Below are 9,087 nucleotides of genomic sequence, written 5' to 3' on the forward strand. Positions count from 1 at the left end.
CGCGGGCTCGGTGACGGCGAGATCTAGAGCGACGGTGGCGCGGCCAGATGGCGACAGGGATGCACAGCGCACGCACGCCCTCGGTGACACGCGGCGAAAACAGAGGAAGGGAGAGAGGAGGAAGGAGATGCTCACCGGGGTGGTGGGACGGCGAGAGGCGGTAGTGTTGGCCGGCGGAGGTGCACGGCGAAGGCGGCGTTCGGCCACGGCGATTGGCGGCGTGGTCTCGACGGCAGCGAGAGGCGAGCGCGAGAGGGAGCGAAGGGGGCGGCAGCGCGGCCAGGGGAGGAATTTATTGGGCGGCCGCCACGTAGGGCGGGGAGGTGGTTGGTAGCGGCGGCGTGGCACGCGCATGGCGCGCGCGGTGGTTGCGCGGCGCTGGCGGAAAAAGTGGCCCGTCTGTTGGGCCGGCACAAGTGGAGCGGCGGCCGGCGCGTGCTACAGTCGGGCTGGCACGGCCAGCGCGACGGTGGAGCAGCGCGACAGTGTGGCGAGGACGCGGCGCGACTGCGCGGGCGAGCGGAGGACGGGGACAGTGGCATGGGCACAAGGGCGCGGCGCCGGCTGGGGCGGGGAGGTAGTTAGCGGCGTGGCCGGGATGCAGCGCCGGGATCTCCGGGCGGCGGTTGGCGGCGGCCGGGGAAAGCGGAAGGTGGGTGCGGCGGCGCGAGCAGCACGCGCGCGCGTATGTGGCAGCACCGCACGCTGTGAGCGACAGCTCGGGCGCGCGACAAGGCGACGTGAGTAGGAGGCAAGGGCGCGACGCAATGAAGCCGGGGAGGACGGTGAAGGCGGCGGCCGGCAGCACACGGTCGCGACGACGTCGAGACCGACGTGCGGCGCGACTGAGAGGGAGCAGAGTGGCATCCGTGACGCGACGGCACGGTGCACGGCGAGGCGGCGGGGACGAAAGGGAGCACGAGGGAAGAGTGAGGTGGTGGCGTCGGCCAAGCAGCGGAGCAGCATGGTGGCCGAGCGGCGGACGCGACCGGAGCGGTGGCGCACGACGGCGGCGCAACCGGAGCGACGACGCAACCGAAGCGACGGCGGCACAGGCGCGGCGAGGGAGAGCAACAGCGCAATGGCGTCGACGCAGTGGCAAAGCGGTTCGGCGCACGTGAGTGGCACACAGCTCGGTGGCCAAGTCACGGCGCGACAACGGCGACGAGCGGACGCGGCGCGACAGCGACGAGCGCGTGCGGCGGCGAAGCGCGGGTGCGAGGACGTGGCGCATGACGCGGCGGCAACGGCCACGGTGACGGCGAGGTGGCAAGTCGCGGCGCGGGCGCGAGCACGGCGAGGCGTCGAGGACACGGCGCGACTGCGCGGATGCGACGCACGGTGGTGAGCGCAGCGGCGAGGCAGAGCGGAAGCGTGCGTAGGTGGATGGTGGTGCGGGCAGCCGAGGCCAGGCGACGACGCAGCGCGGCGGCTGGAGGAGGAAGACGGGACTGACAGGTGGTCCCCACCTGTCAGTGGCCGGAGGAGGAGAGGGAGGTGGCCTAGACTTGGTGCGAGTGAGGTGGCGTCTCGGTCGTGGCCTTCGGCCGGCCCAGTGTGGGAAGGGAGGGGAGGAGAGCAGGCCAAGCGGAGGGAGCGGGCTGGACGGCTTGGCCGGCGGCCTGCAAGCCTGGAGGAGAGGGAAAAGGTGGAGTGGGCCGAGGGAGGTGATGCGGACTTTGAGCGCCGGTTGGGACACAACTCGGGAAATTGTAGACAGTACACGCATTCACACGACAGAACCAAATCATGCACGAATTAGAGATTCGTACGACAAATTAGATCCGATACGTGGAACCGTGAACTGTTAGCGATACAACGGCAGGAGTTAACGACCCGTTAAATTGAGATTTAACGACTCGCTAAACTAGAATTAGACGACTTTAACGTTAAACCAATCTACGTGTACGAAATTGAATTTCATACAGTAGATCAATCTTACGCTAGCTAATAGATTGGAAAACCTAAGCAATTACACGATAGATTAACGATAGATTGATTTGCACGAATAAAACGTATGCAAACCTGAGGTTTGGTGGAGAGGTCAGCGACGGATTGCGGTTGTTCCTCGTTGTTTGGCTAGAAAACCTGAATAATTAAACGGTAGATTAATTTGGATTGATTCGCAAGAATAAAATATATGCGAACCTGAGGATCGGTGACAGATTAGATCGGCTTTCGCTGCTGCGAATAGGGATGCAACAGGGCTGCTAGCGGCTTGCTGCATAGCTACTGGATAGGGGCGGCACAGGCTCGGCGGAGGCAGAAGAGGCGACTGGAGATGCACGGGAGAGGGAGACGGGGAAAAGAGGCAAGGGTGTAAGGGGTATTTATAGGGGGAAGCTAGAGAAGGATCTTGTTATCCATCTCCTATTAACAAGGAATAGATAATGTTTCAAGGGGATAAGATTTAGAATTAATTGGAATTGATTTTTTTGGTGGAGATAGAGATGAGGCTGCATGGCTTGGAGAGGAGAAGGAGAGGATCGTACAGGGAGGAGAGGAGGAGGAGTTCGGCCAAGGGAGAGGAAAAAGGAAAAGAGAAAAAGAAAAGGGAAAAAGGAAAAAAAAAGGGAGAAGGGAAAAAAAAAAGAAAAAGGAAGAAGGGAAAAAAAGAAATTGCCTCCAATTTTGCCGATTTTTATTAAGTTTATTAGACCAAATTTTATTGACTGCAATTCAAATATAAATCCTGTTAATCATTTAAAATGCTTTCGGGACATTTTAGAACATCCGAAAAGCTTCCAATTAAATTAAATTAATTTATTATACTGAGTTTCTCCTGAACTTTAATTAATAAATTATTTTTAATGCATTATTTAATTAATTCTTGGCTTGGGTAAAACTCAGGGCGTGACAATGGCCCAATCACCATAAGGGCTAAGGAAAGCTGCGTCAAATTTCTAGTGGTACCTAGTTCCAACTTTTGAAATTTTCACTATAAATTCAAGGTATTTTATTCTCTGGAAAACGACGAAAAGAGCATTTTCATGTTAAGGGGCCTAAAAAGAATAAAATAAATTTTAGAAATTTATATGAATTAATTATAAGTAATCTAGTATTATAATAAACTATATATCATGTATCCTTATATTAAATTTATTGTTGTTTTATAAGTTGCATGAGTTTGCTGATTAAGGTTTTAAACTTGTAATTTTAATCACATTAAATGATGACTCAACAATTAGGAACAGGACATAAGTTACACTAAAATGCTTAAATGATTACCTTTTCTAAACTAGGGATGTGACAAGTACAGTTTATCCTTTTGAAATCAAGGAATTTAATTCCTCATTGCCGACATTTCAACCGTCTTACCTAGGGATGAAAATGGTCAGAAATGATATCATTATTTTATTATATTTTTGGAAACTATTAGAAACAACAGGAAACTTTTCATATTTATGAATTCAACTTTTTGGTGTCAGCTTCAATATAACACTGAAAAACTTAGAAGAACTAAATTTTAGAAACGGTAAAAGTTTTAATAAATATATTATTATTTATTAGAAACGATATTGGCCTGGTCCAGAAATTTCTGTACCTTTTCGGCTTTTTATCCCTAGTTGCAACCATTTACTGTTTTCATTCCAAGTTTCCAAAATTATACCATACAGTTGCGTGTAATGTTAAATGTATATAATATCGAACTCCCTATTTCGAATGTTCACTAAATCACTAATAGTTGTACATAATGCCAATTTATACTATAAACATGGCCCGCTTGCCATTTTGATATGTGTCCGAGGTTCTGTTCTAATATTTTTGGATATTCTGGTACCCGTCTCTAAATGTTTGACGTCATTGACTTTATTATACATATTTGACTATTCGTTTGTTCAATATTTTTAAAAAAATATCTAAAGCCATATATATGGATAAAAGTATATTTTCTTTAGTAATAAATGATATGATATAAAAATAATTAATAATTATGTATTTTTAATAAAATAAATAGTCAAACATGTATAAAAAATCAACAACATTAAATATTTAAGGATGAAGGGAGTAGTACTGTATGTTTTCATGGCCGACTCTTATGATATTTTCTAATATGCCTGTAGTACTAGCATATTTTCGTTTCTGACTATTTATTTTCCAATTACGCTTTCGGGAAAAAAAAAGTGTCTGAAAATTGTTTTGAGCATTCTTTTTTCTATCCGTCTTCAGAATATATCGTTGGAAATAGCCCCGTCATTCTGTGCAGCTTTGGCACTACGAATGTTTTGGTATAATAGAATAATATCAAAGGTATTGATTTGGTACAGATCCGTATTCAAAGTTGCCGTAAGATTGGTAGGGCAATTATAATATTCAAAGTTACCAAGAAATTAGTAGGGCAATTTTTGGTATCCAACTAAACAACTCCTTTGAACCCGTAGCAGAAAACTAATTCGGCATCAGACGCCAGTAACATATCAATTCAGAACTGTCTGTCCATAACCATGGTTTGAGAGAACATTACAGTTAAAGCGTGGAGAGAAATTTCCGTGTACTGGGCCAGAATGTACACAGAAAGAGACCAGCCAATCAAAGGATTCATGTGACTTCCAATTTCAGGGTTAGGTATCGACAAGGGCAAGCTCAGATTTTCCAGGTAATTACACTTGCAAAGAATCTCAATGAATTCAACACTATACACGTTTTCTGTAATGCATATCTAATTACATGTTGGAAAATCAGAGAAAAAACTACAACATAAAAGAAAGGGCAGATGCAATCAAATAGCAGTGAGATGAAGTGTATGAGCAAAACTTCTACAGGCTAGAACCATTCACAGGGCAACAATTCCTTTCCTTCTGAACTATGAACTGAAGGCATCACATTGCTAGGCATGAAAGAGTTTAGATGCCATTCGATGTATACCGCCTAGACCTTTGGTATGTAAAACAATAGCAAATATGGACCCATCAGCATAAAGCATCATGTTTTTGTTGTTTCAGTATCAAGATGGTTCCCATTCTCAATGTGCTTCCCATTCATTTGTGTCCATGGTCTCTGCACACATCAGAGCGGTATTCCTCAGTATCAAACTAATACAACACTTGAATTTTGAATAGTATATTATTATAGGTAATATTCATACCCAATCAGCTGAATCGACGGAGTTAACATTCACCAATCTAGCCTTATCCTCTTTCAACTTGCTGTCTTTCTCCTTCATGCTCACAGGTAGTACTGATGTTGATCCTGCTGATCGGTCAGGAAGTTCTGTATGAAAGAATTTGGAGTCTGATTATGGAAATGAGTAGGGAAAAAACAAACAAAAATGGAAATAAATTCTTTTCTACCTGTGAGCTTCTTGTCCACAAAGAAAATAACCAAGTTCACTGTATACCTGAGCAAGGAGGATACATTAACAAATTAAATTAAGGAGAAAGAGAGGCATACCCAAAAAAGAAATGACATACTACCCACCATGCAACAACCACATCAACACTGTAATGCTTGCGAGAGGCTATTATAAGAAGACTCTGAGCAATAGCTACGCACCACGCAAGCATCTTTATAAACCTGAAATGATTTTTTAAAAAAAATACAGAATATTAGATTTTATTATTTCCAAGATAAACTGAATTTTTAACAGCAATTCCTGTGAGGGATCTTGTCAATGCCAAAACTTCACCTTATATTTCCATATTTCTGGTATGTTACAACAAATACTATAGTGAAAATCATGTGGGAAGAAAATATCAAGTCACCACATCCGTAAATTACCCCTCTCGGGACTGCAGTCAAAGAACAAGATAAACTTAAGATATCCAAGACAAATATTATGGGAAGCTCAAATGGATAAGCTGGAAAATAGAAAAGCATCAAAGTGGATTCTTACAATTAATGAGAAGCACCTCTGCTACATTTTGAGGTTGTGGTAATCTGGCAAGAGGTGAGCCCTGCATGAGATATACAAAGTCCACATTAAAACCTGATTTTCATCTGAACCTGCTATTATGAACAGATATTGGCCCTGATAAGGAACATTTACCTCACGGCAATGATAGTTAGGCCCTGGAAGTTGTGTGGAATAGAATGTGATTATCCGTAAGAACTGAGAAGCCTGAGAACACAATAGGCATTAGAAATATGCTAGTATCAGCATAATTTATATTCAACAAATCAACAGATATTGAGACACTTACACATAAGAAGGCAAGAACTCTACGCCAAATAAGAACAGTGTAGAAGCGCTTGGTTTGAAGGATGAAAGGATGAAATGTCCACTGCAAGGTAAAGAATTTTCTGTAACAGTCAGCAAGGTTAAACATGTAGGTAGAACCCACAAAAAACATTAAGATGGAAATATGAAAGTGAGATGCTGAATAACTGAATGTGAGATGGAAATATGAATGAGAGATGGTCAATAACTGAGATCAGCATAAAACAATTTCCCTGAGATGGAAATATGAATGGGAGATGCTGAATAACTAAGATCAGCAGAAGACAATTTGCCTAAGAAACACAATAGCGTCAGTTTTTTTCGCCCAATAACTGAATGGCTGAGTAGCTAAATGATTTTGAGATAACTATTCAAGCATAAAAAAATGAATTAACTATTATAAAGTTGAAAATGTACATAAGACAATTTTGAAAAAAATCATATAAAGAATATTTTTGTAAAGATCGCACTGCAAGGAACCTGAAAAGTGTGCCACTGAATGGAATGGTTACATTTTATAGAAAAGAACCATACATCAAGAAAATACATGTACCTTGCATATGAAACCATGAAGGAAAGAAAACTATGATATAGGCAAGCAATATGGCAAAGAAAATGAATTGAATGGAGGATAGAACACACACATACATAAAACTAAACATAACAAGAGTAATTACCAGAACAAAGGAGAGGAAGATGAATGTAAACAGCGTCTCACTGATATAGCCCCTTTCTTTCCCCAACTCCTGCAGACGTGCAGAACAACCAAAAGCAAAATGAGAAAGCATCTCCACTAAAAACATATATAGTTAGCCTATTCCATTGCAAGTTCTTGTCAAATCATCTGCGACGAAGTGAGAAATTGGAGTAGTATATTGTACATACGGGAAGAATCATGAATCCAAGATCTTGAAGGGTAGGCCCTGGCCGGTGCAAATAATGGACCCCACGAGCAGCCAAACCATGAATGTACTGTTCGCACACCAAATACGCAGATCAGTACTGAATACAAAAAATACCATAGGTTTGAGCATTGAAATTTGCAACGTTTTTGAACTCGGATTGTTGGGACCCATCACATGCTGGGTACACAATAGGGAGAAACTGCAATCTCGCGAACTTCCTATCCTGCAGGAGCGAGGAAGGCACAGATTAAGCGTGGTGAGATACCTGGAAGACGAGGCCCGCGAGCAGGAGTTGCCATTTCTCAGAGAGAATCTTGAGCTCGACCGACGTCTCCGAGGTGATTCTCCTCACCACCTGCGCACAGCAACAAACAAACACGATCCAAAAGCCAACTCAATCCCCCTCCCCCAAAAAATCATCCACGACACGGAACGAAAAACGAGAAATCCGATCCAACCCAACCCAGCATTCCCCGCGCCCACCATACCCACCTTGGAAGCGCCGCGAGCAATGTACAGGGCCGGCATCATGCCAAATCCGGCCGAGAGCGCTCTCCTCACGAGCGAGGAAGGAGGGAGGGATGGAGGGAGGGGGCCGAGAGCGCTACACGCGAACTCTCTCCAAGGATTGCTCCCGTTCCACCACCACCTCCTCCTCCTCCGCGGCGTGCTCTTCCCCTCTTTCCCTTCCTCCTCTTTGCAGCAGAGGAAGAGGAAGAGACAAGAAGGGAGAGCGAGAGAGAGAGAATGGAATGGAGAGAAAAAGAAAAATTAAAAGCACGGGAATGCGAGGCTGGCCGGCGAGGCCAAAAAAAAAACAGCAGCGAGAAAAAGGGGAGGCGGCGGATTGTTCGGGGGGAAGAGGAGCGGAACGGAAGCGGATGCGCTAGGCTAGCCTCTGCTCTGCTGGAAAACAAACTACCCTCATGTTCCACCTTTTTTTCTAATTTATCTGGAGCCAGCCAGAGGGATCCCGGAATTCCTCTCAAGAGTCCACATATGGATCTCTCGTACCGTCTTCAACCTCCGTTCACATCCTCCACGCTACTCTAAATACAACATTTTCTCCGTTTTACGGTATAAATTTTTTTATCATACCTAAATTCATATACTACATATATTATTAAATCTATCTATATATATATTATAAAGAATTATAATATAACAATAAAATGGTATGAGTACATAATACTTCTGCGTGGATCTCGTCTTCTCGCTATGTCTTAAAATAACTTTATTTTTTATTTATGATGTATCTATCAATAAAAAACTAAAAGACTAAATATTCTCTATTCTATCAAATCTCCATACAACTATCCTTCCCTTTATCTATTTCCAATCAATTTATTTATTATTTTTATCGACTCTAATTCAACCGTTAATCAAAATAAATTTATTCTGGGACAAACCAAAATGGCTAAAATTATGAAATCACACGTCAGCGCCGCGGGTACAGCACGGAATCTCATTCCCCTTTCATTATTTGCATTTGGAGTTTTTAATTTCCAGCAGTGATAAAATATGATTAATTTAGACATGGCTGCTGACCTGGCGCTGCCAGAACAGAAGACAGAGATAGAGAACAAGCAGGACACTTCTAGAAGAGAGGAAAAGGATGCGTTGGCAAGGGAATCAACAGGGTGGACCGGACTACGCGGCTGAGCCAGCCTAATTTGACTTTGACCGTTTTTGCTGTGCGGGCGGCTTGCTTGCCTCGAGGAACTTGCCGTGCCGGGGCGCGTAAATGGAAGTGCGAACAAACCAGTCGCGCGCAAAGAGTTCCAGCCGTGGGTCCCTTGGAAGCTTCCAAAATCCAAACCCTATAGGAGTTTGGAAATAACGAGAACGGAGTACAACCAGGTAGGCAGTACGCAAATTAAATACTTTGCTAGAATATTCCAAACGAAATATAGCCAATAGCTCTGAGAATAATTTAGAAGACGACCGTTGCCCTAAAGACAGCGTCAAAGATGTTATTATCTAGGTTTTCTCCCTAAAAACTCAAACAATATATTTACAAATAAA

At 44.3% G+C, this 9,087-nt stretch overlaps 1 protein-coding gene across 1 annotated transcript; it reads right to left on the reverse strand.

Annotated features, from left to right (window-relative positions):
* Window positions 1-4,478: 4,478 nt before the first annotated feature.
* Window positions 4,479-7,791, reverse strand: LOC102714918 (phosphatidylinositol:ceramide inositolphosphotransferase-like). Its single transcript, XM_006654136.3, has 12 exons — window positions 7,555-7,791; window positions 7,328-7,417; window positions 7,043-7,129; window positions 6,835-6,903; window positions 6,141-6,221; window positions 5,987-6,058; window positions 5,834-5,894; window positions 5,627-5,729; window positions 5,419-5,514; window positions 5,292-5,338; window positions 5,087-5,211; window positions 4,479-4,998 (listed from the first exon to the last, which is right to left on the reverse strand). Exons 1-12 carry the CDS (start codon window positions 7,591-7,593, stop codon window positions 4,924-4,926), a joined length of 945 nt encoding a protein of 314 aa, XP_006654199.2. The 5' UTR covers window positions 7,594-7,791; the 3' UTR covers window positions 4,479-4,923.
* Between the last annotated feature and the right edge of the window lie 1,296 nt (window positions 7,792-9,087).

The sequence above is a fragment of the Oryza brachyantha genome, chromosome 5 (assembly GCF_000231095.2).
Source record: "Oryza brachyantha chromosome 5, ObraRS2, whole genome shotgun sequence".
Lineage (NCBI taxonomy): Eukaryota > Viridiplantae > Streptophyta > Magnoliopsida > Poales > Poaceae > Oryza > Oryza brachyantha.